Raw genomic sequence first — 26,977 nt, 5'->3', positions numbered from 1 at the left:
AAGGCAAATTGATTAAGCTTGTTATTGCTTAAAACACTTCTTCTTAGTCTTGGGAGTCAAAAAGTGATGAGAAAATTGTAAAATAAATATAAGTTATACATAATAGAAACTATTCATGATCTTTTAAGAAGTCCTTAGGTTTTTTCCCTCCATTTATGCTAATGACCACATGCTTACAGGCGATTAGCATAAATCCCTAACTAAAATACGCGATGAAAACGGATTTTATATGGCAATAAAGAACAACATTGGATCTAACAGTATGGATTCATTTTTCAAAGTTCCCGAAAATACCTAGGCTATAAATTCCTGACTGGATATAAGCTCCTGTAAAGGCTATGAGTGATCCCAAAAAGAGCGACAACACGCACACACACACACATAGGCCTACACACACACACACACACACACACAATACTAGAGGAAAAACGGCATGGAGGTTGCGGTTTATAGATACAATAAAATGATTGGGCTCAGAGGGTTTTTAACACTGGTGGTCATGTAGCGACACATTTTAGCAACTTACTTTCTCTCTCTCTCTCTCTCTCTCTCTCTGTCTCTCTCTCTGTCTCTCTCTCTCTCTCTCTCTCTCTCTCTCTGTCTGTCTCACTCTTTCCTTCTTTCTTCGATCTTCCGCTTCACTCGCTACTGCTAGAATCAATGTAACTTTGCAACCGTGTAGGGTAGCCTACTGCCAACAACTGCCACACTCGCTGTGTATTTTTCTTCTTTGATGTTGGTTACGTGACGATGTGCCGCGTGCTGCGCAATTGACGTTACGCGCTGTACATTTTCTAAAAGGAGCTACGTAAAAAAAAAAAAAAAAAAAAAAAAAAAAAATTTTAAAGGATTTTTATTGCAGCGGCGGAGAAAATTCAGCAGCGGCGTGGGGGAAACACTGTAATTGCTCCGCTCTGCCGATTAGTGAGACACAGGTCGGCTCAGCTGGACGATAAGATTTCAGCCTCCACAAAGACAAAACTCAGAAATGGCTCGGCAGAGACAGAGGTCAGGAGGAAGCAGACACGAGGAAGACTATCACATCAAGGGAGCAGCTTCATTGTTGGGTTTGTGCATCACGCTAGTACATCGACCTGGCATTCATGTTTAACACTCATGTTTCCTTGGGAACAGATATACTAGAGCTGGCTAAAACCAGTTACTGCTCACTGATGTCACTCTTTCACATGATTTTGTTTGTTCGGTTAAAGAGAAATTCAGTATTTTTGTTATACCACTGTCCTGTAATTGTCTCTTATGGCCCAACTTATGAACTCAACAAAAAGACTGTTAAATAGCTTCCTCCATAGTTTCAACACCATAACATGGACATCAATGGCAGAGAGGGCATTTTGCCCAATTGAGTGGACAGACGATGAGATGCAAACGAAAGTTCCAGTAAATGAATGGGCTCATTTAAAACACAAACGTGTCCTACTCTTTGTCCAGGGTGTGTCAGCCATGCTCAGCTCTATATGCTCAGGATTAGTTTCTACCAGGATCAGCGGAGGAGGAATAAAGGTGCCTTCAGACAAGTAAGTAAAATGAATTTCATATGAAATGACAGAACTTACAGAGTATCTGCTCTTCTTGATGCAGAGGAAGACTTTTTTCTGAAACTCTGGCAGGTGGTGATAAGGTCGGTCGTTGGCTTTCACCTTCCATCCCATCTCTGAAAAAGAGAACAACATTTTCATTAAGTTTCCTTCACGTCAATGCAATCATAAATAACAAATGTTTGTAACTCCGGCTAAATCAGACACTTTCTACCTGCTTACAGTCTTTGTGCTAAGCTAGTCTAAACACACTCTGGATGCACAACATTTAACTGACCTCCACCTTCCATTCAAAACAGAATTCACAGAAAGTAATGCTGGACTCACCGCTGGGTTTAGATTCCAGCGGGGGTTGTGGGGCTCCTGGTGGCTCTTCTGCCTCCTCTTCAGAGCTTGCGTCCAATTCATCATCCGTCTCATCGTCGCTGTACGGCATGACCTCATCGTTGGGCCCCAGGGACCCCTGGGAGTCGACGCGCCGCCGACTCATCTCAACACCTCAGGTATTTCTGAGAACAAAGAGTTTCAGTTGATCAATGAAATGTGACATGACGTAATTCAGATTTTAAATGAAAGAACAAAACAAAATGGGGAGAAGGAAAGGATGCATCCAGCGGGTTCTTTTGACTTTCTGAAACAATCTGACAATCACACCCATTTTAGCGATGTTCACTACAGATGCACTCCCGTCAATACCGTCCAAGAAGTGTGACGAAAAACTATTTCTACCACTCCAGGTTTGTGGTGCTCTACCATTTGAAATGGCTATAAATCGTACAACCTAGTTCATCCTGAACATACCGAGGCCTTCAGGATTTTGTGGTTTCAATAAGATGGCGTTCAGCATGTAGTTAAGTCAAGTCCAGGACTGGAAACGCCCCTCCAGAACCCAACAGTGTGATCATGTTGTTAAGGGCACATTGAAAAAATGAGCGCGTGTACAGTTTGATTAATTGGATACTGAAAACAGATGAAGAATCTTCAGGCTTCAGACGCTCAAAAGGAGGAAGCACAGACAGTCAAGTGATGGCTGCAACAAAAGTGACGACTTTTGCACTTGAAAACAAAAATCCTGAGAGATCAAAGTGCGAAGAAGGAGCGGAACATAAAAGCAGATACTGTGAACAAGGAAATTGATAACCAGAAATTCGAAGCTATAAAACCAACATCCACCTTGGTCTATTGTGTTGAGCCATCGACACTAGGTAAACAAAGCCAAAATAAAAAGCTGCAGTTCAGGTTTTACGGCCTTCTTTGACCCACGGCTTCTGCAAGCCTCCTTATGTCATGCGATAGGCGAGTTATGACTTTGCAGTGTGCGTTTGTGTCATAATGAATCTGCATGCATCTCCGAGACTGAGGAATGTGACCGCACCTTCCTGATGGTTGTCACCTTCGACTGTCGGCCTCACAACAAATCCAATGAAAAGACCACAACCAGCAAAGAATGTATCCTGATAGCAAGTACTGGGTGTGTATCCAAGCCCAATACACATCCTTCCTCTGCGCCTTAGAGCTCCGTCTTTTATACATCAGAGCCACATTGTTGCAGTGGGTGACATGTTTGTTCACTACCATGAACACAAACTCTGTACTTTTCCCATCCCTAATACACCATACTGCCACTGGAAATTCTCACTAGAACAACAAACATGTATTAATCTGCTGATAAAAAAATAGTCCCCAACAAATCTCCATTTCCTCCCGTTTGAGTGGCCTTCAATATATAAACTACAGTGTGCAGCTGTTTGAGTATGTCACTGAGCCTTTTAGAATTAAAACAGTATCATGATTGTTTTTTAAGATCTGCACCTTCATCAGGGGGGTTGTGTGACACAATCAAAATGTTTGACACAATGTCAAGTGATTCCTATGTGTTTTAATTCCAGTTTAAGAGTTTTAAGCATATGATGATTAATGGGATAATATCTTGAATCGCAATTATTTTGGCAGGATAATTGTGGCATGAAATGTTCATATCATCTGCCTACGACACAGAGAGGTATTATTTTGCTCACCGTCTGTATAAAAAAAAAAACACAGGAGTAGGAGATAAAAATACATGTTTAAACACATGTCTGCCGTTTTGCAGACTGTAGAATGACCACTGCCCAGATCCCGTCTCGGTTCCGACTCACTGGAGATCGCCAGCAGCAACATCGGACTTACACCTCCTGATTTGCAAGTGCCAAGTCTGGGTTGGCACTTCCCATCGCTTCAATGTTTAATGATGTGGAGAAGTCCATTAGCACAGCTGATAAGGTTCATTAGTCTGGTTTCCAAGCACAAATACACCGGGTTCACACAGGGGCTACAGCAGGACTCAAACTTGTGAAATGGAAGTTGAAAAGAAAGAAAAGTTTACAACTCTCTATATCTGTCCATTTTCTGTTCAATCCCTACATTGTTTAGTTTTACTGGTTGGTAGGAGTTTGTATTTTATTTTGAAAAATGTGTGTAGTTTACTGTAGTCTACTAACATTAACATTTAGCTCAAAGCGCCACCGTTCCTAAGTAGAGCCTCACAGAGCGGCCGGCGGGGCTGGAGACTCTTGGTACGCTCCATGTAGAAGAAGTAGTGGAAGAAGTACTCGGATCCTTTACGGAAGTAAAAATAGAAATACTTTCATCTGAAAATGCTCCACTACTGGTAAAAGGTCCTGAATTCAATATGTTACTTCAAAAAACATTTCCCTGCACTGTTTGACAGCTTGTTGTAACCCAGTTTGTGACAGGGTGTGATGTAACCATCCTTGCTGGAATGTGACAACACACGTTTGGCTCATCGCGATCGTAACTGGAACTTGTAATTGATATGAAGAGACATGAATTAGTTCCAGGAAGGAACTCAGAAACAGAGAGATGGCTTACATCAGTCAGGTTTGGTTTAGTTCCTACAGTGAAAATCAGAAAAATAACTTTACATTTTTTAAGAAACAAATCATTTGTTTGTGTCACAGATAACTTATTTTGGGAACATTCATCTTAGTGATAATAAATGATCATATAATGACCGTGATAATACATCAAAAGGTACTTCCTGCATAAACAAGGATAATAAGTGATGAGTTATGTATTCTGTATTATTTTTTGAAATTAGTCCCCATTATTTATTCCTCTGTCTCAAGTCACTCCGATAATGGAAACTCACCACCGGTCAACTTATTGTGTTATTTTTAAAATCATGACTTGCTATAAAATCACCCCATCAGAGTCTAATAAAAAAATTATTCAAAATATGTGATTCTGGTACAGCCCTACAAACACACACATATGAATTTCTTGTTCCAGTGTAGCATACATGAGCTGATAACATTACATTGGGTCGGTGCATAGACTTGCATACCCACCGATACCCGACAGCAGTTTAGGCCGGAGGCATTTCTGATACTTGTACTAGTGAGAATTCCTCATTTGAAGAAACTGTGGTTTGAATGATTGAGATCTCTCAATCTCAAACAAGTCTGCACATGAAAACTGAGTGAGTAGGGGGAGGAAACCTGGAGTAGTGAGTAAATTAGATTCTCAGCTTGTTTTACAACAGCTTTAGTACTTTACTCTTTTGCTATTTTAAGATGGACTAAAGGACGCCTCGGTATGAACGCTTTTGTCAAACAACGTGCCACACCAAAAGGAATACAATTAGAAACTAAAGCCCTGCGTCACGCTGCATTCATCCACACACACTTTTAGCAACACGTCATCACTGAAGGTATGCACGAAAACGCAGCTAAAAACAAAGCTTTCCTCAATTGTGAAAGGGTAAAGAAACCCGACGCAGACGCTTTTGTCCAAAACGACTTACAATAAGTACATAATAATAACAACAACAAGTACATTTGTCAAAAGAAAGAAACCACAACATATCATTGCTGATAAAGTAAGAGCTAAAAACTGGATACCTACAACACAATACATACAACAGTGCTATGATCACAGTGCTGTAGGTAAGAACATAGAAGTGCTTTTTTGGGTCATGCTCTGCAGAGTTTGATTAGGGACATGGAGTGTAAACATCAGAGGCATGTTAGAAAGAAGTCTTGGCTCAAGATGTCTGGTTTTCTAGAGAGAAGAGGAGTTGCTGTGTTATAGAGCAGCTGCTGTTTGGAGTTTGGGTTCACGTTGACGGGGGATCCGACACCAACCCCGTACCACGCCCTCCTTAATGGCTCTATGCCCCCCAGGCAGGCGGGGGTTCGGCTACTGTTTATACGTGCAAACGATACAGGGGGGGGGGGGGGGGCATGTGAAATCTGATCCATGTGGAAACAAACAACCAAGAGCGCTCAGATGCAGGCAAGCTAACAAGAGATGTCCACACACCGACATGTGATACTCAGGGCTGAGTTTCTTTAAACGCTGCCATCAGGCATCCAACGAATAACGTCGCTCCTACAGTTGCTCTACTTCCTTAGAAGCAGAGAAAACAAACATTCACCTGGACGCGACATCGGAAACGTTTCAACATGTGATCCAAAGTAGGGATAGTTGGCTATTTCCTCTATCTTCATGTGGCGAACATTTTACACAATTATTAAAATCCTCTGAATGAAGAAGAATCACAGCTGAGGCAAATAAAAACATTTAAAAACAAAAAGTGGTGCAACCAGCGATTCTTTTCATAATTAATAATAATAGATTAATCTGACGATTATTTTATTGATTGATAGTTTGGTCTATAAATTGTCTTTAACTGTCGTTTTGTAAGTCCGAACCTAAAGCTGTTCAATTCAATATGATAGAAAAGAGACAGGCAGGAAAAGGTGCATTAGCTCTAAAAGAATACTTTAATACTTTCAGCTCTATTAAATCCATCAGAAATTAATCCCCAGAATCCCAGTGTGCAGAATTGTACGCTTGGCGATTGGGTGTTTCTTACCTGAAAGACTCGTAGTTAACTTCTACCCCGACATTTTCACTTTTGATCAAAGAGCCAGATTCTTCCATCGTGGTTGTTATTCTCTTGTACAGTGTAAAGTACATTTACACCGTCTACAGAAGAATCAGGCTCCAGAGACAGCTCATTCCACTTCTCACATAGATATGAAATAAACCAATAATATGAAATACATTTAAAAACGGTAAGCATGGGGGAGGATTCACTTGATTCGGGTTGGGGGGGGATGACATGAGTAGGTTTGAATAGAAGGACGTTTCAGTAGAATACCTTTTAAAAGTAGTTTAAAAAGCTGTTTAGGCCAAGTGATGAAGTAAATCAAGACAAACAGCATCGTTGAAGGAAAGAAATTCATCCGTTTCTCCGCCCAACTCACAGTAAACAAGAACTGGAGGTTCAGCAGCAGCAGCAGGGCTGCGAGGACCGCCGCCTCGGAAAACAGGTTTTGGTGTTGGATTTGTGCCAGGGCATCGCTATAGCAACAACAAAGAGCAGGGCAGGAAGGAGGGGGAGGGATTCACCGAGTGGGACAGAGAGCATACCTGTGAAACCTGAGAGGGGGAGGAGGTGCAGCCGTCGCTCAGACCGCCGATGTGAGGAGGAGCAGGCTTCAAAACGGACTCAACGTAAAGAGAGAGGCTTTGTTGTTAAGGTTGTGACACACATCCTGAAACCAGTGTGATGTGTACATACGTCTGTTTAGTTTTCTATTTTCCTCCGTTAATGGCTGAGCGGCCAGCTCCACGCTCTGAGAGTCCGGGAGAGAAAACGATAGTTTACATTAAACTTCAGCTTTCTTGTGGTATATGAAGGCTGCCTTCCTTGTGTGGACAAAGTTACTGGCTAATACAACTATGCCAAGGGAGGTTAATAAACTTACTTTATTCAGCCCTCAATGAAGGGGGGAAAAACATACATACAGGTCATATTTGATGTCCGCAAAAAGATAATGATTCTGAAAAGTTCCCGATTTATTTTTAGCCTGCATGAACAGATTAGTGTCAAACCAGTTGATCCAGCAGAGGGAGGAACCATTATTATAAATAGCCACATGGCAGCCCAATTGGTTTCACATGTAAATCACTTGCAGCTGAATTTTAAGTTAATTGAAATCCATGAGACCATTTTTGATACCTCCTTGGCAGTTAATGCTGAAGTGACGGTGTCTGGTAGTGGTGAGTTGAAGAAACGTGAAAGAGTTTTTTCTGCGCATGCCGTCAGTCAAATTAAGACAGTTGGGTTTCTGCATGTCTGTAACAAAAACTATAATCCTGCCTGTAAACCTCAAATCCCCTCCTTTATTCATTATCTTTATTGTCTCTGAGAAATTCACTTAAGTGACCATCAACAACATTTCAGTGTGAAAGAATCCGTTTGAAGGCGTGCTCAGTTTAAAAAAAATATATATAAAAAAGTCAGCTTCTCATTCACTTCAACAAAAAAAAAAATAGTACTGCACATGAATGTTGACAGGTTTCTATTGTAGCGGGTTCCCAGGTCCCACATTTACCACTGTCAAGATGATTGTGTGAAATCTTAAGACGCAGAGAAGTATAGCTTCATTTATGTTTTTGAAGTTTCAAAATACACTGTTGCATAGCAGAGCTGCATTATTTAAATTTAGAATTTACAAACACCACAGCAGTCTGACTAGAAACAACTTTTTTTTTTAAAGGCTAAACTGAAATATGTTTTATGCTCTCGCATAGTACATTTTAGGTCTGTAAATGGCAATTATTTTCATCAGCAATTAATCTATTAATTATTATAATTAATTATTTTTAATAAAACATATGTTTGTTCACTAAAATGTCAATATAATTTAATTCTCACGCTGGGGAAGCTGGAAGTATGCTCGAGTAATTAAATAAATGCCTGTCATTTGACTCATCAATTAACCCATAGCTTCAGAACTAGTAGATGAACAATAAAAGCAGAGTCTCATTTCCTCTACTGTTCTTTGTGTGCGTGTTGGCTGCTACTGCAGCTTAATGACGGTGGAGGAGCTTTAATTGAGATTCTTCAGATTCTTCTCATAGACGAGTCCTGACAATGACTCCATAAACAGCCCCTGAGCAAGGCACTAACACTGCCAGAGTTAGAGGTTCAACTACTGTCAAGTAATCATGACTTTTCTCACATCATCTAAAGCAGGTGTGTCAAACTGATCCAGTAAAGGGCCGCTGTGGCTGCAGGTTTTCATTCCAACCAAGCAAGAACACACCTGACTCGACTTATTCACCTACCTGATTTGCCTTCACACCTTGATTGGTTGGATCAGGTGTGTTCTTGCTTGGTTGGAATGAAAACCTGCAGCCACAGCGGCCCTTTACTGGATCAGTTTGACACACCTGGTCTAAAGCCACAGTCAAACTGTATTTGACTCCTAATTTGCCTGCAGTGTGTTGTATTTACAGAACATGTGATGACACCTGAGCAGAGCTCAAGCCCCAAGTAAACATTTTGACTGAAGTGGTTTTGGCCGAATTAAAAAAGGTACCTGCAGGAACACTAGTAGTGCTATGGATCAAACATATTCAGAAATGCCCTGGTTGTATAGATATGGAAGCAAAAGTCACCCACAATGCATGGTTAATAGGACGGGCTGCTTGTTTCAACCATAAACAGTATAAGAAGTGGACGAGTCATGGTGACGCTTGTGGACTACGGTTTTGAAGCCTCGAGTTTGGCATTTTGTCATCTCTTTTTTTTCCCCAACCCAGTGGAAGAAGTGACCATATTTGATGAAGACGACTGCGGCGCCCCGAGCAGTAACCCGGATCTGGATCCATCCGGCTTCTGGTGTGAAGCTGCAAAGTTAGCTTCATAATTCAAGGTCAATTTTACATTTAAGTGTTGAAGTCATCTAGTTCATTGCTATATTTGAACAGGGACCGTGCACATTAATGAACAGGACTGGAAATACACCAGAAATAGGCTACATTTCACCTGCAGTCTCTGGACAGATGTGAGTAGCTAACTGCATTAGCCTAAAGCATCCCCTGCTTTCTGGTCTGTTTGACTCTAAATGGACCATCATTTACTAGATGAACATCATGTTATATTGAAGAAGATTTGAAACTAGAGATTGAGACCATAAACTGTTGCCGCCTCTTGATGGCCAGCTGAGAGAAAGCCTTCTGTAAAGCTCACGTTCTGATCCAAAATACTGAAAGAATAATAACAAAAATGAATCATGGGATATTTCCTTCATCTCAAACAGCAAAATAGTTGCAGTGTGACGCGTTTGACTTAAGTTGCCGACATCACACATCCCGAGATGCTGTTATGCACACGCACATCACAATGTCGATGCTGAAACGATACGTCATGAAGACCCGAGGTTAGATCTGGGTCTGCTCTGAGAGGATTTAATAACCGATTTAAGCACAGGTTGTTATTTGAAACAGATCCTTTAACAGCATGTAAAATGACAACAAGAATGGATACAGCTGAAACAACCATTTCAGGGACAGAAAAAACATCATGTGAAGCAACACAAACAGACATCACCTACAAAAGGCTCCAGCAGACAGATGCAGCGCTTAAACCTTTTCTGAAGCCTACGACTACGCCAACACGGCTCACCCTTCGACACATTTGCCTCTCAAGTCACGATTCAAATTCTCAGTCACTGTGTTCAAGGTCGACCATTTCCATGAGGAGACGAACATTTCCCTAATCAAAAAAGGACTCAAACGAGGGCTTGGTTGCTTGTTTGAGGGGAAACATGCGGGCTGGCTGACACATCAGGAGCCGTCACTGTGTTCAGACAACAGCAGCTCCAGCAGAGACCGGGCGGGCGGGCGGGAGGGTTTGTTTGTTTACGATGTAACAAGGTAAAACGATACCCCACCCCATGATCTCTCCTCTTACTGTACTATGACCGACAGACCCGTGACCCTTAGACCAAGAGCTGGCTGTAAAAAGTTAGTACTTTGAATAGAGAACTGCAGGTGTGTGTAATGTCGGTATGAAGGAGACACTAATGGTGCAAACTTACCACAGCAGAAAATAAAAGTGCAGAAAGCTACTAGACAACACAATCCTTCTGTGCAAGTGCGTTTTTATTGTCTTGTGATCTAAAATACTTTCCTCCATGTCCCTTCTGGGCATCCGTACATCCATCAAATAGATGGTTTTCCTAAAAAAAATCAGGTGATCAAAACAATGTGATCGTCCCTTTTAAAACACAATAATGCAGATTATGATCCTGAACCATCACGGCAGCATCAGCAGCCCTGGAAGTGTGGCCGGGTATCGTAACAACACCAGTGCAGGTAAAGACACCTACATACACCTCTGATTTTCTTCCCTTTAAAAAGAACCGCCATGTGGTCAACCTTATTTATGCCGATGCAAAGAGGAAACCATGTGAATCCGTAAAAAGCAACCGACACATATTTTAAAAATTACGTTTCAGAATGGAATGTGGTGTGGTGTCAAATTGTAGGTTACAGGCCATTTCTGCTCTTTTACAGTTCAGTGACTTGCAAAACTGTCTTTAAAATCCAACACAAAAAGAATCGTGGTAAAAAAAATTATGGATATGAACCCGGCCTAAATAGGGTATTTTGCCATATAGTCTTCCCATAATACCACTCCATAGCAGTATTTATTCAGAAATGTATTGTTTACCTATTTGTTTTGTATTTATGTATCCATCCATCTATTTTTTATCGATTTATTTTGTATTTATCTTACAATTTATTTATCCTCCATTATTTATGTATCTATTTATTGGGTGTGATTGAGGAAGAAAAGAAAAACATCAGTCACTTGTTGATTCATTAGGTGATCATTACCGTTATCAACGCATTCCTTTATGGGTATAAATTCAGTTGCCAGTTTATTAGGTACACCTAAACCGAATGCAGTCTGACGACCAACGTGAAGCCTACAGTGTTGACGGACGGTCTGCCCCCGTTCATCCACAGGTATGGGAAAATAAACTATTAGGAAGTAGGAAACTACTTTGGAACACGTTCTTCAGGCCAGAGATACCGAGGAGGCCGAAACGAGCAGCTAAAACACAAGAAATGAGCCAAAGCGAAGGGTTTCAGCTCACACTGCTTCCCCCCTCAAACAAACTAGTTCCCAGCAGCGACGGAAAGGTGAGCCGAGCAGCAGCCGCCCAGGTGAAGCCCTCATCTCCTCTCGGTGGAGTTCAAACGCCATTAAGTCTTTAAAAACCCGAAGCAAAGCCCACACACACCCGGGTACATGCACACGTTTGACTGGACTTACCTCCGTGTCCTCCGCAGATGTATGTAGAAAGGTGAATCCTGCTCTCAGTCGGTGTCCGGCCGTTTAGTCACCGCACCATGTTTCCCTCTTCTTCCTGCTTGTACTGAGCTCCGGCGGCGGCTCCCAGGCTCCCCGCCCTTCTTCACCCTCCCACCGCTGCCTCCTCTCACCTGCTCTGTCCCGCACGGACCTGCCGGACCGGTCTGACACGTCGAGCGCTTAAAACAACAATAAATAGCACGTTAAAAACAGAGCGTGGCATTCAAAGCGGCTCCGGGGCGCGGAGGAGTTTCTGGTCACGTGACGTACAGGTAAAGGCGCGTAATTGGGTTCTTAATTGAACCAGGTGGTCTATGCTGACCGCCTGCTGCTACGGTCAACAATAAATATGAAGGTTTCTACTTGTACTACTGACCTTTTAATCACACATTACAGTTTCAAGCATGGCGGGTTTATTTGTGTTATATAGCCTACAAAATAAACACAATAAGTTGATCGTGGTGACTTTTCATTATGGAGAAATCGTGAGCTTGAAAAAACTGCCTAGTTCACTATAGTAGACGAATTTAAAAAAAGCTTTAAAAAAACGATACAGGATACAAAATTACATGTTTTAAATGTACTTATTCATCATCATATTCATCATTATTTAAGATTATTTTATTGTTTTTTAATTAAAAGGATGTTCACAAAATATTATGTGCATCTTATCTGTGACACAATAACATATTTATTTATTAGCAAGATGTAACGTTTATTTTGTTTTAGTTTTAGCTTTATTTTGTTTGGTTATGGGGATTTCATTGTGAATTGCAATTATTTTGGCCAGAATAATCATGGTGTGACATTTTCATATCGTCCCATGTCTAACTGTATATCACTTTTCAATAATAAGGTAAGATGTAAAAGAGAGACCAGAAAACTTTAATGAATGAAAAATGTATGAATGTGATTTAAAAAATAAATATGTTCAGATAGAGGAATTTTTAAAATGCTGATTATTGAATTAAACACAGTAAGCCAAATAATCAAAAAGTGTAACTTGCATAGTCACTGATGTCATAATAAAAACATGACTATTAATGTAGGTGTCTGAATAGACTTTGCCCTCTTCAATGCATTTGATGTGACAGTAGAGGGTCAGTGTCAGTCCCCTTAGCCGTCAGAAGACCACACAAAATCCTTGCATCTCAGTTTAGGCACCAGAGAGACAGACATGGTTATGCCCTTTTATTGTCAGCTTGTATCGTATTTCCAGGTGGTCGATAATAAACATATGGACCTCAACTTCTGGAAAAACATATTTTTATTAAAGATATTTTGACATTAATGCCTCAAAAACACCACAGGAATTTAGCCTGGTAAGGAATTTGATCATTTTAGTGAAGTTTTCCTGTTCAATTAGCTAAAATTAATATGTTATGTTATGTGATAAATAATATATATTTAACATGTTTTAATAGCTTTATGAAGAACTGCTTTCAATGTCTTCAAAATCTCACAATTATACACTTCTGTTGATAGAAAAAAGAAGATTTCTGGTAAGCTATTAATTTATATGTTTACAAATACACATATTATTTTGTGTTTATTAATTATAACAGTCTTACAAAACAGCTGAACCCTAAATCAAAGGTTTTCAACTGAAGGAGTATTTCTCATCCTGTGCAAAACATGTTTTGGGCTCTGGACAGGAGCTTTGGCAAGTGTGAGAAAATAGCCCTGAGGATGTCAAAGTGATGTCAGCGGGGTTAACACTGCTTGGTCTTGAGACATTTATCTTTTATTTATGTTCATTTATATTCATTTTTTAGTCAAACTGGGGCTCTGGGTACAGCATGGCCATTCACCAGATGGGTCTTTTAAAAATGCTAATTGCATCATGGAAAAATGAAGGATCTATTGACCCGTACTCAGGACTAAAATTGAGGATATATAGGCGTCTCTTGCTTCTTTTTTCCCCCTCTCTTCTTTGATCTGCCCCCTCGAGGCCCCCAACTTTATGGAAGTCTAATATTAAATCACTACTACAGTAACTTAAGAATATACAAATTGCACACCAGCATCTTGTTTGAGGCTACTACAAAGTAATCTTTAAAGAAAGGATAAAAAGCAGATATAAATGTAACTCTTGGTGTTGTGGAATTCAAAAAAGGATTAAAAAATAAGTAATAATATAATAATATATAAAATAATAGTCTTTGTTTATTCAAGCTCTGGTGAAAAGGCTCTTTTGTTTCTCAGCCTCAAAGTATATCGTCAAGTTAAATAAACTGCATAAGCCACAGATAAAAGGAAAAAATCATAATAATAATTGCTATGACTTTTATAGCGCTTTTTTGAATACTCAAAGACGCTTCACATGAGATGCAAGACAAATACAAACACAGAATACAAAAATTCTCCGATACATAAGTGAAAAAACAGGATACAAATTACTATAGAAATAATAAATACAAATAAAACATTTAGGAGTTTGACAGTTCAGGTGTGGAGAGGCAGTGGGCGTCAGGTATTGTGGTTTATTGAAGAGGAGGGTATTGAGTTGAGTTTTAAAAGAGTGCAGTGAGTCTGAGTTGCATTGTGTTGCCACAGTAGTCCTGAGACAGTCCTACATTTAATTTAGTAAGAAATAAAAGATTACATTAGAACGTTGTTAAACGGATTGTAAATTCCAGGAGTTTCCAGATGTTTTTATTTTATTTGAAGAGATGGTGCGTCAGTGATTTTTTATTTATCCTGTGGAGGGCAGTAAAACGCCAATAAGCGTCTACACTGGCAAAGATAACAGAAGACGAAGAAGAAGAAGAAGCAAAGCCCCGCCTTTCCGGTTGTGTATTGACCAATCAGGAGTCCACATCCTGAAACAGCTCACTGTACCAGGGGCTCAGAAAGAATAGAGATCCAAATAGCTAATATACAGTCAGAAAGCTAAAAACACAACATTTTATATTTATTAGCTTACCCAGTTTCCTATTCTGATCACCACCCGGAAAACTAGCTCGCAATACAGCCGCAACTCTGCCATGGTCGGTGTAAAAGTGATCGGGAGCGACCCGGACTTCCAGCCGGAGCTAGCGGCCGCCGGCTCCAGGCTCGCCGTGGTGAAGTTTACAATGGCTGGGTAAGCGTACCAAACCGGCTTCGAGGCCGAGCGGCTAGCACTTTATTCTGCCTCATCAACATTAGACTGGGAAACATTCATAGCCCACCGTTCAGCTGACACAAGGCTGGTTAGCTACGTTATCTGATGGGAGTAATTTGCTTCTTATTGCTAGGAAAGCAAGGGCAGCATGCTATCGTTAGCGGGCGTTAGCTAACTAACGTTAGCTCCATTGCTTACAATGACATAGCAGTATTACAGTAACTTGGCTGCTCAGGGTTCGTACGATTTAATGATGGAAAAACAGCCAAAATGTAAGCAATATTAACGTTTAAAACTAAAATATATATCACTTGCCACAGGTCACTGTAGCGAGGCCTTGTGGTGTTTTTATGTATTTACACTTTGGTTGTGCTTATTAAGAGGCTGTGATCGTATTATTATTATTATTATTATTATTATTATTATTAATATGAAGGGTTATTAAGTTGGAATAGCTTAATGTGTTTTAGTAATTGACTAGTGTACGAGACATTTTCATTGTAGAGAAGTGTATGGCACAAGCAAAACCATATGTTGTTGCTTTATGATGTTGCTGCTGTGTCATGTATTAAACTGGTCTGTTACATAGAGCAGAACGGCAGTAAGTAATTATGATAGTATGCAGTTATACGCTGCCTATATAATGAAATTATAACATCAAATAACAAGCTTTAAGCTTTGTTACAGTAACTAGTTTTGCTTTTTACTTTAAAAATCACTGCAACACTCCATTGATTTTTAAATTGTCAGTTTCTTTAATGTCATTTGACATGTAGAGTAAATAACGAATTATTGCAGCAATACTTGAGAGATCACAGCAGATCGCTAACCCACGTTCTCCTGTGTCTCCTCAGGTGTCGACCCTGTGTCAGAATAGCTCCAGCTTTCAACACGTTGAGTAACAAGTACCCACAAGTCGTCTTCCTCGAAGTAGATGTTCACGTCTGTCAGGTAAGTCTGCTCAGTTCCATCCACCACACGGACTTCCATGGTGTCCTCAAGTATAGCATTCATGTTAATGTTTATGATAGGATGATTTGAGCAGCGGCAAACCACAGCTAAAGTTGTGAAATTTACACCAATGACAGTTCTGTTTTTTATTTTATGAACAAACAGCAAAAAAATAGAATTGGCACTGGTGTTTTGGTATAAAAATATGAAGAAATGTCGTTTCTTCGGCATGTATTGTTAAATAGGTACACAGTATGCATGTGGATGTGATGTAAAAGGGTTTAAAAGGCATTTTCATTTCAGCTTAACTTCAATAATTAGATGTGTTCATTGTTGGTTTTGGTGTTTTTATGACATTTGTTGTAGACGGAGCCACAGCAACAGAAAGTTGATCTTCAGGCTGTGAAAGAAATGGACACAAGTCTACTGCATGAATGCACTCTGTTAACAGTTAACAGTTAGTTCAGACAAAGTGACGGTGATGCAAGACCAACTTCACAAAACCGTTTCTCTTGTTTCCCAGGCAACAGCGGCAGCCAACAACATCTCAGCCACACCGACGTTCTTGTTCTTCAGGAACCGGGTTCGGGTGGATCAGTATCAGGGGGCAGACTCTGCAGGTCTGGAGGAGAAGATCAAACAGCACACGGAGAACGACCCGGGAAACAGCGAGGACTCAGACATTCCCAAGGGATACGTGAGTTAACGATGTCACTGAGGACTTTGGTTGTATGTGTGCAGGATTTAAAAGTACGTTTCAGATGTTTATAACATCATCTAGAGGTGCTCAGTGATTTTCACAAGCTGTATTCAGTGTCTACAAGAGACACGTCTGCTGGTTTACTGCAGCTGGATGAACCCATAATGGACTCTTTAGCTGTGATTTAATCCATAAACCGATAATAAGGATGCTCAAATAACTACATAATGACGACAAATGTAAAAGTCTGAAGTCATGCTTTGTTAGGTCTGTAAGACAAGTAAACTACTTTCAAAACGCTTGTTTTCTGAATGGAGTTTGGATTGATGGATGCTAGGCTATGCTAACATTCTAGCTGCTCCATAAACACTTAAAATAACATCATTGAGACCTCAATTCAGCAGCGACCTTGTTGTATGTACCAAAGAGACTCCGGTTTCTCCACATAGTCTGGTCTGGTCTCTGTACTCATGTGGGGTTCTATCGTAGACCTCTGGGGGACCACAATTGCTATGTTTTGTCTCCATTTCTGATTCAGTGACGACAGGAGGAGAATGTCAACAGTGATAGGCTTTAGTGTCTCACAAATTGAATATCTGAATATCTTGAATATTTCGAAGAATAAATCACATTTCATGTAGTTGCCGCCCGGTGTCTTTGCATTGACTTTACATGTAAACACACCTTAAGGCCCTGTGTCCACAGTCCAGCATCTCTTTCAATTGTTTCCAATGAGAAAAGAGTGTATGTGGCCGACTCGAGACAAATCTCTTTTATTCTTTCTCTGAGTGCTCTGCCGTTTTTGTGGCCACTCCGAGCACTTCAAGTTGAAAATCTCAGAACTTTTCAGAAAAAGTTGGAGAAGCTTGTTTTGATTGAATGAGCACTTTTTCGACGAAACACTGAGATGAAGCACTTCCTAGTACTCGCTATGTGGACACAGACCCTCAGGGTGCCTCACACCTAACCTGTTTGGTTCCTTGAACAGGAACTCAGGTTCGTTAAAAAGAATCAAATAATCTTAAATAGATGATAATTAATCGTAAGTTCTCCCTGCATAAATAAAGGATAAATACATTGTTGTTTTTTTATGAGTATCCTGGACTGACTGTCCTGACTGAAGGTGCACCAGCGCTATTCTTCTCTCCGCTGCTCGTCTGAGTTGTTATATTTCCTTTAACGGCGTAACAGACAGCACATTTAAGTGGTTAGTTATTAACATCCCTACTGAATGGATGTTAAAATGTAACAACGGCATCATGTTGTATTTTTAACTTGTTACAGTCAGAAAGTGATGTGAGTGAAAATAAAACATGTTTTACAAGTAATTGTTAGACCTGTAATGGCCTTATTAAGGATTCACATCGGTGTATCTTCATCAAACTGAGGAAGCAAAAATATAAGACATAACATGATGACATCAGAAGCATTATAGTGCTGCATGAACAAGAATTCGATTTTCCCAATGTGGGTCCTGATGATGCCCACGTGACCCAAAACAGTCCAATCAGTGAGTCTGTATCACTCTCCTCTTGGTCAACATTGTTCCATTGCCCCCCTTGGTCTGAAACCCAACTACAGATGTCATGTGAATGTTCGTGTTAAATAACGGCAATGAGCCAGAAGTTGATTTCTTCTCGTCCGTTTGTTTTCAGATGGACCTCATGCCTTTTGTCAGCAAAGCCGGCTGCGAGTGCCTCAACGAGAGTGACGACTGTGGCTTCGATAACTGCTTAATCAAAGACTCGACCTACATGGAGTCTGACTGTGACGAGCAGGTACGTGATTGTTAAGTCGGACCCGCCCGCGCCCAAATGTGTCATCTTGCAATCACAAGCAACACCAAGCAAGCCAACCCATAACTCGGAATAAACAAAATCCACGGATAGGCATTAAGCATTATTTTACACAAGGGCAGGCTGAGGTCCATACATCAGATCGGACAACATGTTTAGATTTTGTTGCGTTTGCAAAAAGCCCTGCTGATCGAGGCTGTTGGGAGTTTTGTCAGGCTGCTCCATTAGAGAAGATAATCCTCTACTGGTCCCACAGCGGGGACCTTTACAATGTGGATGGACCAGTTCAGTACATTTATATCTCTGTGGTTATTTGTTACATACGGGTTTAACAAAAGCAACGTTTAAGTCGGGCTTGATGTTGTCTTACACATAAAAGAACAATCCCAGTCTCCTCCACACAGTGGCGCATACAGGTCATTAATTACACACTAGTATGGTATTGGTACCCGGTATCGGCCCAGACCAGAAGCTCAGGAATCTATGCATCCTTAGGACCGACCGGTTTGTCTCACAGCTTACTAGTCACTTTGTTCACGTTCTTTGCCTTTTCCTTTTTCGTTTGGTTTAAAACCAAAAACTCTTAATGCTAACGCGAGCGGACAGCCTTCCTGCTGGAGTGAGGGCTTCATGGGTAATTACTAGGGCTGTTAGAAATACTTCAAATACTAATGACGTCATTCAAAAAAATAGTCCGGTGGTGCTCTCTTTCCAAAAGTCATAATGTATTTTAAAAAGATAGATGTAACCATTTCAATATAGATATGAATATATAGATATATGTATTAACAGGGCGGTAGTAATCTGACAGCACCTTCAATTCCATTTATAAAACCACAATAACTCCACATCTTCTACCTGTAACCTTGCAGCAACACTCCTCCACCAGCACAGATCCGGATGGTGTCTTGCTTTAGTTTCACGGCTGGGCATAACAATAGCTCCTTGATTTTAAACAGGCGTGGACTCACTTCTTCTCATATCTGAATATATGATAGCTGAACTGTTGGTTTCCTTGTTTTATAAGCTAACGGTCTAATTAAGCTAGCTGTGACTCTAAAGGTGGTTGTAAGCATCCTTTTATTGTCTTTTGTGTTTCACAGTTGATGCGTTTTAAAATGTGACGAAGAAGGAGCATTAAATATGCATTTATTATATTTATATAACCTGTTGCCCACAGACCCATAATGTCCCAGCACCTTAAGCTTCACTACTGACTTATTTGACAGTGAAATACAATATTTGAGCCTCGTACAGTTGCCCTAGGGCGTTCAAATCAAATCCATGGCATTTGATTGGATGACAAAAAAGTGGGCGAGGTAAGAGTTGAGTGCGATATATATTTCCCCCCAGCTTTAGATCAGGGGGAAACTTTCCTGATTCTCCATATTGCTCCATTAGCTACGATCCATGTTTTATTTGTTTTATTTGACTAGCTCGTCGCACAAAATCTCATTTGATTGGATGTTTTTTTCTCAACCGTGCAGGATGAATCATCTGATGAATCATCAAACATTTCAAACCGTTATACAGAAGAGAAAAGACGGAATTGATGTAAAAAATAAAAAAAAACACTTTGTTGTTGATTTTTTGGCACATTTGTCATATAACCATAAGAAAAATTAACAGTTAACACAGGGACACATGATTGAAATGGGGGAAATGTTTTCTTCTCACTGGGTCGTTAATGACGTACTCTCTACGTCGGTGGGAATCTAGTCAGCCAGATAAACGCATTGTTTAGTAAATTCCTTACACTTGAGCTTGTGTATTTGGTTTTCAAAGGGTTTGAACAAAACAGCTCCTGGTAGTTAGCTGTACATTCACAGTTTACCCGTTTAATTAGTTGAATTGGATGGTATTGTGTCTAATCTGTTGCTGTCCTTTGATCTTGTGTAGTTGCTGATCACTATCGCCTTCAACCAGCCGGTGAAGCTCTTCTCTATGAAGCTGCTGTCCTCAGACTTTGGTGAGGATTTCACGAAGCTGCTCAACACCTTCTTAATTCATCTGAATCTATCATCTGGAGGCAATCAACATCATGTTCAGGTCCTCCGATGGCTAACTTCCTGTTCTTTGCTCCGCCCTCCATCCTTCCTCCTTTCTCTCCTCCGCCTCCTCTTTGTCAGCCCAAGCCCCCAAGGTGGTGAAGGTGTTCATCAACCTCCCCCGGTCGATGGGCTTTGACGACGCCGAGCGGAGTGAAGCCACTCAGGCTCTGGAGCTGTCGGAGGAAGACTACAAAGAGGACGGTTTGATTCCTCTGCGCTACGTCAAGTTCCAGAATGTACAGAGTGTTACGGTAAGGGTCACATTCTTGGTTTTACTCGAAGTAAAAGGGTTTCATCAGCTTCTTTCACTCAGGAAATATCTCTCTATAAACTAAATCTTTTAAAATCTTTTTAAAACTTAAATCGCACAGAGAGGTACGTCCAGTCTCTAGTGTGGCTTCAGAATTTTTTTTTTTTTTTTAACACTTGAAGTGCTTTTATGTCAAGTCACAAGCTCTTACGAGTTTTTCCTGATTTCACTCCAAATGTATATCATTTAACAACAAATGAAAACAACATACATTTGAAAATGAAAAGTCTCTAGTTGGCAGGGACGTACACCTTTCAGCCCTCTTCCTAGCAGGAATTCTGGCAGGCTTGATTCAACTTATTTATACTAACATGCTTCCAACAGAACCATCTAGTGATTAAAAACACCTGTTAGTGTGTTGTTTGTTGATGGTATTTGTCTTTTTGTTTTTTCCCCCTGACCAGTTGTTTGTCAAGTCAAACCAAGGAGACGAGGAGACGACAAAAATCAACTACCTGACGTTCATAGGCACCCCGGTACAGGCCACCAACATGAGCGACTTCAAGAGGGTGCGGAGCCGCTACAGCAGCCGGGATTCATTGATCAGTGTGTTTGTGAGTGTGTTGTTCTCACCGAGGGTCCCTCTATTCTGTCGTCATGCAGGTTGTGGGAAAGAAAGGAGAGAGTCACTGAGCGGGAGAGCCAAGGGGAAGAGGAGGAAGAGGAGGAAGAGGAGGCTGCAGATACATCCAAGGACTCCCTCTTCCAAAGCTGTCTCTCTGTCTCACACACACACACACACACACACAGCCCAGAATGATTTGCGTGTATGGAGGCTCAGTCTATAAACCATTTGTATTGTAATTCTAATGAGATTCACTGTAAATAAAACACAAACCTTTTTCAAAGGCATGTGCGTTGTGTCTGCTTTCTATGGGAACGCTGTATGACAGTCTGTGGAGGAGGAGCAGTGAATGTGGCGCTCTAGCATTACAGCATGGAAGTACTGTCACGATGTCAGCAGGAAGAGCAGCAGGGTCCTCCATAATGTCAGTCAGTGGTGCTTTTCTGGACTGGAAAACAAAGGAGAACATTCTGTTAAAATAGATATCATGGAAGGAGGTTTAAAAAACGGCTGATTCCAAACTATTGTAATTATTCTCCAACTGATTGAACCTCTGCTCAGGGATTGCCAGTTGTTGTCCTTTGTCACACCTGTCATAGGTTTTTTTATTCTTCAAGGATTTAGGGCACCAAAGAACCAGTTACATGTTTTGGTCCAATTTTCATGAACAAGCACTCCATGTCCTCCTTTCTGTTCTTATAAGTCATAAACACAGAAGAGAGAGATTTATTTAGATGACCAGATTTGGTTTATTTATTCCATTTGCCTCTCAGGGTGAAATATCCTGAAAGATAAAAAGATTCAAAATAATTAATATCTGTTAATATATTAAATATATATTACTGTTACTGAGGCAAGTGAGGAAAAAGGACTGTAAATAGGATTAAAACCAGTTTTCATGTCTCAGTCTACTCCAAAAATATCATTCATGTTTGCAAGTTATGTAAATAAGTAAAATGTAAGGATCCTGATTATCCTGGGAAACGCTTCCCTCCTGCTCTTATATGTCATAAATATAGGAGAGAACAACCATTTAGATCAGATTTAGAAAATGGATCACCAGAATGTAGTTATAGATTTGTTTAAAGATTCTTGAAAAATAAAAAATATTCCAATCCATCTGTTTCTGTCAGCACAAACATATTTTCTAAACTGCTCACAATTGATAACAAGTGTTTGAATTGTATGGACGTCCTCCATATCTGTATCTGCCCAGGTTTGTCTCGTACCAGGTGTGATAAAGACCAAATCCCTCCCGACTCCCTTTAACTGGCCGACTCGTTCTTTTCGTTTTGTACATTTTCGCAACGAATATGTATTAAAAAACGAATTATCCTGGTAATTTCTCTGCTCGTGAGCGTGTGAGAGGCGTCGGCGGAATCTGACACGTATTAATTATGCGTCAGGAACGACGTCATCAACGGCGCCGAAAGAAGTCCCGCGAGTAGTGCTGAATTTCTATCACTCCTCCTCCTGGTAGGACTCTAACCCTCATAACTCCTCCTTCAGTCCACACGTATTCTGTACTTCATGAGGAAGTGAAACTATTTACCATTTGCACGTCGCTAAAAGGGGGAAAATGGCGCAGCAAGGATTTCAGCTGGACCAGGAGAAGCTCTGCTGTTCCATCTGTTTGGAGATACTGAAGGATCCGGTGATAATTCCCTGTGGTCACAACTACTGTATGAAGTGTATACAAGGCTACTGGGATGAAGAGGAAGTCCACAGCTGTCCTCAGTGCAGACAGAACTTTGGACCGAGGCCTGCCCTGGTGAAAAACACCATGTTGGCAGATTTAGCAGAGGAGCTGAAGAAGACTGGACTCCAAGCTGCTCCTGCTGATCTCTGCTACGCTGGACCTGAAGATGTGGCCTGTGATTTCTGCACTGGGAGAAAACTTAAAGCTCTCAAGTCCTGTCTGCAGTGTCTGGTCTCATACTGCGAGAAACACCTCCAGCCTCACTATGAAGTCGCTCCTTTAAAGAAACACAAGCTGGTCGATGCGTCCGAGGAGCTCCAGGAGAACACCTGCACTCGGCACAATGAGGTGATGAAGATCTTCTGCCGCACTGATCAGCAGTGTATCTGTTATCTCTGCTCCATGGATGAACACAAAGGTCACGACACAGTCTCGGCTGCAGCAGAGATCACCGAGAGGCAGAAGGGGCTCGGGGCTCGTCGGCAAGAGATCCAGCAGAGAATCCAGGACAGAGAGAGAGATGTGAAGGTGCTTCAGCAGGAGGTGGAGGCCATCAACCGCTCCGCTGATACAGCCGTGGAGGTCAGCGAGAAGATCTTCACGGATGCAAAGCAGCAGATCAGATCACGTCAGAAATCTGAGGTGACGCAGGTCAAAGAGCTTGAGGAGAAGCTGCGGCAGGAGATCGCTGAGCTGAGCAGGAGAGACGCTGAGCTGGAGCAGCTGGCACACGCCGGGGATCACACCCGCATCCTGCGCAGCTCCACCTTGCTGCCGCGTCTCGGTGAAGCTGCAGAGTCCTCCCCCGTCACTATCTATTCTCTGAGGTACGCTGAGGATGTGACGGCAGCAGTTTCACAGGTCAGAGATCAGATACAGGACATTCTCAGTGAGGAGTGGACCACGATCCCATCGACGGGGACTGAAGTCCAGGTTGTAGTGCCACGAGCAGAACCCAAGACCAGAGAGGAATTCTTACAATATTCATGTCAAATTACACCTAATCGAAACACAGCAAACAGATATATACGGTTTGTGAATGACCTACATGTAGAACGTAATGATAACTATGGTGGATGTTGTGGTCACCCAGACATATTCACTGACTGGTCTCAGGTTTTGTGTAGAGAAAGTCTGACTGGACGTTGTTACTGGGAGGTGGACTGGAAATCGAGAGGTGTTTTTATAGCAGTCGCATACAAGCTCATTAGCAGAAAAGGAGATGAAAGTGTTTTTGGAAACAACGACAAGTCTTGGGCTTTGGAGTGTTTCCACAATGGTTATGAGTTTCGACACAATAAAATCAGAACTTCCATCCCAGGCCCTCATTCCACCAGAGTGGGAGTCTACCTGGACCACAGCGCAGGTGTTCTGTGTTTCTACAGCGTCTCCGATACCATGACTCTCCTCCACAGAGTCCAGACCAGGTTCACACAGCCGCTCTCCGCTGGACTTGGTGTGTATCTACATGGAGCCTCTGCAAAGATCTGTGAAGCTTCAAGCTCAGCAGACTGAACCCCACAGAAACACCACACACCACATGTGTAGACTTTCTGTGTGGCACTCTTTCTCTGTTCAGGCATGGCGATTACCATCGCTCATGATGACAATTTTCATCTTACAGAGATGTTTTTCTATTTATATATAAATAAAAAAATATGTGCACCAATAAATCATTTACAAAAAAAAAAACAATATTTTAAAAGTGGAAAAGAAAAAAGAAAAAAAAGAGAGTATAACCTAAATTATAACCTAAAACTTGTGTGGTGGATAATGATAGAATTAATACAAAAATATATCGTCTTGGGACATTTCTTGTTTTAATTCAATGTAAAGAAATTATGCTTGTTGTTTTTCTTTAAATTCAGGATATAGGCAACCAGTGTTTCAAGCTTGGCAATAAATAATTTCTCTGACTAAATACAGTTCAAATAATGTATATCATGTGGACTTTTCTGAACAAACCTGTTGTAAGAAATGTCGTGTGATAATAGAGCCTTTAATTCTGCTGCCAGATTGATAACAGGAACTAGGAGGCAAGAACACATAACACCCAGCATCCCTTCATTGGCTCCCCATCAAGTACAGGACAGAGTTTAAAGTTCTTTTATTTGTTTTTCAAGCACTACATGGCCTGGCCCCCCAATATATTTGTGACCTACTCTCCCCCCTTTCCAACCCAAGGATTCTTAGATCCTCGAATCAACAGCTCCTGACCGTTCCCCGGTCTAGGCTACGAGGAAAGGGCGATCGTGCCTTTGCCATTGCAGCCCCAAGACTATGGAACAGCCTACCCACTTCAATTAGGTGCTCCTCCTCTGCAGCTGCCTAAGGCAAATCTAAAAACCTTTTTGTTTGCCCAGGCCTTTAAATGTCCCTGATGGTCTCAAGTGTGGTCTCAATGTGTGTGTCATTTTTGTTTGTAATTTTGTGTTCACTGAACTGTACAGCACTTTGGTCAACTTTGGTTGTTTTTAAATGTGCTTTACAAATAAATTGATTTGATTTAATTTGATTTGATTTAATCTGTTGTGTGTTTTGCATAGTTCTTCTGTTAGATGTATGTTTGTATTGTTGCTGTAATGTTTTCACTTCTCACTGTTCTTCTGCAAGGCCCTTAAAGAAGTGGGACTTTATCACAGCATTTAAATAAATCAAAAATGAAATATATATTTGTATATAATTTGTTTCACTTTCACTGCACCAAATCTTTTCAACAACTTCAGACCTAACCATTAAAGATTTTTTTTATGCCCTTTTTGTCATAAGAAACCCTGATTTGTTTCAATGGGAAATCACAAAATATGCAATAATTAAAAAAAATATGTTTAAAGTGACAACAAAAATGAATTTGATGCATTTTTTCTTTTTTAGTTATGAGAGTTTATTCACGAAAAATGACACTCTAAGGTCCCAAAACGGTCCCTCTCATAAAAATGTAATACATAAATATTTTTTATTTTCATTTTTAACACATCAAATCTTTTCAACAACTCCAGACCTAACCATAGATATCATCCATCGTCTACCGCTTATCCTGTATTCAGGGTCGTGGGGGGGGCTGGAGCCGATCCCAGCTAGCTGGGCGAAGGCAGGGTACACCTGGACAGGTCGCCAGTCTATCACAGGGAGACATGTAGAGACAGACAGGTAACCAGTCTATCACAGGGAGACATGTACAGACAGACAGGTCGCCAGTTTATCACAGGGCCGACATGTAGAGACAGACAGGTAACCAGTCTATCACAGGGCTGACATGTAGAGACAGACAGGTAACCAGTCTATCACAGGGCCGACATGTAGAGACAGACAGGTATATCACAGGGCTGACATTTAGAGACAGACAGGTAACCACAGGGCTGACATGTAGAGACAGACAGGTTTAGTTTAGTTTAGTTTAGTTTATTTGACAATCCGTTGAAATACATGTTGGTACAAATCATGCATTAAAACAGTGTCAAGGATAGCACAAAAAGTCAGACTTATTTCCATTGTGGTCCTTGATCTTGTAATGGGAATTTTGGATGTTTGTACTTTATAATCAGAATATTTGTCAGGCCAGACGTCGATCCGCATCTCCTCATCTGACTGTTATGCTATGACGAAAATGAATGCCTGTTTGTAGATGATATGAACATGAGTGCCACATTGACATAAGATAATTTCAGGACTATGACGCCTGTGTTCTGTAAATCTTGACCTTGCCTGTACATCTTGTCTTTGTAAGATAGGACATGATCCGTCCTTTGGTTCCTCCTCCTTAAAAGGGAGATTGTTGTTGGACTCAGGGTCGTTCCTGCTGATTCTGAACCTTTGCATCAGAAGGCAGGGGTGAACCTCCTCTGCAGATGAGAATACTTAGTGGAATAAACCTCGGAGAAAAAGCTGATCCTGGTTGTTGATCTTTATTGGGCAGATTCATTTTTCCACAACAATCTTCACGTACATAAAACACTTAAAACACATAGCACACTCATAAAACTACATTACTCAAACTCAACAAACCCTCCCACCCCTACCTACTCACCCACCAGCCCACCTATTCTTGGACTTGGGCTAA

At 41.0% G+C, this 26,977-nt stretch overlaps 3 protein-coding genes across 3 annotated transcripts in view; 2 read left to right on the top strand and 1 right to left on the bottom strand.

Annotated features, from left to right (window-relative positions):
• Positions 1-11,850, bottom strand: part of atp8b1 (ATPase phospholipid transporting 8B1) — a 30,958-nt gene extending 19,108 nt beyond the window's left edge. The window contains exons 1-3 of the mRNA XM_084035666.1: positions 11,701-11,850; positions 1,884-2,065; positions 1,575-1,672 (exon numbers count right to left, since the gene is read on the bottom strand). Coding sequence (XP_083891792.1) covers positions 1,575-1,672; positions 1,884-2,046 — 261 coding nt within the window. The 5' untranslated portion in view covers positions 2,047-2,065; positions 11,701-11,850. The remainder of the gene's footprint in view (positions 1-1,574; positions 1,673-1,883; positions 2,066-11,700) is intronic.
• Positions 11,851-14,575: 2,725 nt separating this feature from the next.
• Positions 14,576-21,503, top strand: txnl1 (thioredoxin-like 1). The gene is made up of 8 exons (XM_084035608.1): positions 14,576-14,824; positions 15,700-15,796; positions 16,320-16,493; positions 18,152-18,274; positions 20,192-20,261; positions 20,422-20,594; positions 21,058-21,162; positions 21,257-21,503. The coding sequence occupies exons 1-8, from the start codon at positions 14,727-14,729 to the stop codon at positions 21,284-21,286; spliced, it is 870 nt and encodes a 289-aa protein (XP_083891734.1). The 5' UTR covers positions 14,576-14,726; the 3' UTR covers positions 21,287-21,503.
• A 1,194-nt stretch (positions 21,504-22,697) lies between these two features.
• Positions 22,698-25,606, top strand: LOC311029892 (tripartite motif-containing protein 16-like). The gene has a single exon (XM_084035296.1). It carries the CDS (start codon positions 22,798-22,800, stop codon positions 24,430-24,432), a length of 1,635 nt encoding a protein of 544 aa, XP_083891422.1. The 5' UTR covers positions 22,698-22,797; the 3' UTR covers positions 24,433-25,606.
• The last annotated feature ends 1,371 nt before the right edge of the window (positions 25,607-26,977 follow it).

The sequence above is a fragment of the Eutrigla gurnardus genome, assembly GCF_963514095.1.
Source record: "Eutrigla gurnardus genome assembly, chromosome: 19".
Taxonomy (NCBI): domain Eukaryota; kingdom Metazoa; phylum Chordata; class Actinopteri; order Perciformes; family Triglidae; genus Eutrigla; species Eutrigla gurnardus.
Note: the sequence above shows the minus strand (reverse complement) of the source record. Positions and strands in the feature narration are given on the sequence as shown.

Bases quoted from the DNA above. Each gene is read 5' to 3' on its own strand.
- txnl1 (XM_084035608.1), top strand. From the start codon at position 14,727: ATGGTCGGTGTAAAAGTGATCGGGAGCGACCCGGACTTCCAGCCGGAG. The intron at 15,797-16,319 runs GTAAGTCTGCTC...CTTGTTTCCCAG, and splicing joins TAGATGTTCACGTCTGTCAG to GCAACAGCGGCAGCCAACAA. The intron at 21,163-21,256 runs GTGCGGAGCCGC...GTCGTCATGCAG, and splicing joins ACATGAGCGACTTCAAGAGG to GTTGTGGGAAAGAAAGGAGA.
- LOC311029892 (XM_084035296.1), top strand. From the start codon at position 22,798: ATGGCGCAGCAAGGATTTCAGCTGGACCAGGAGAAGCTCTGCTGTTCC.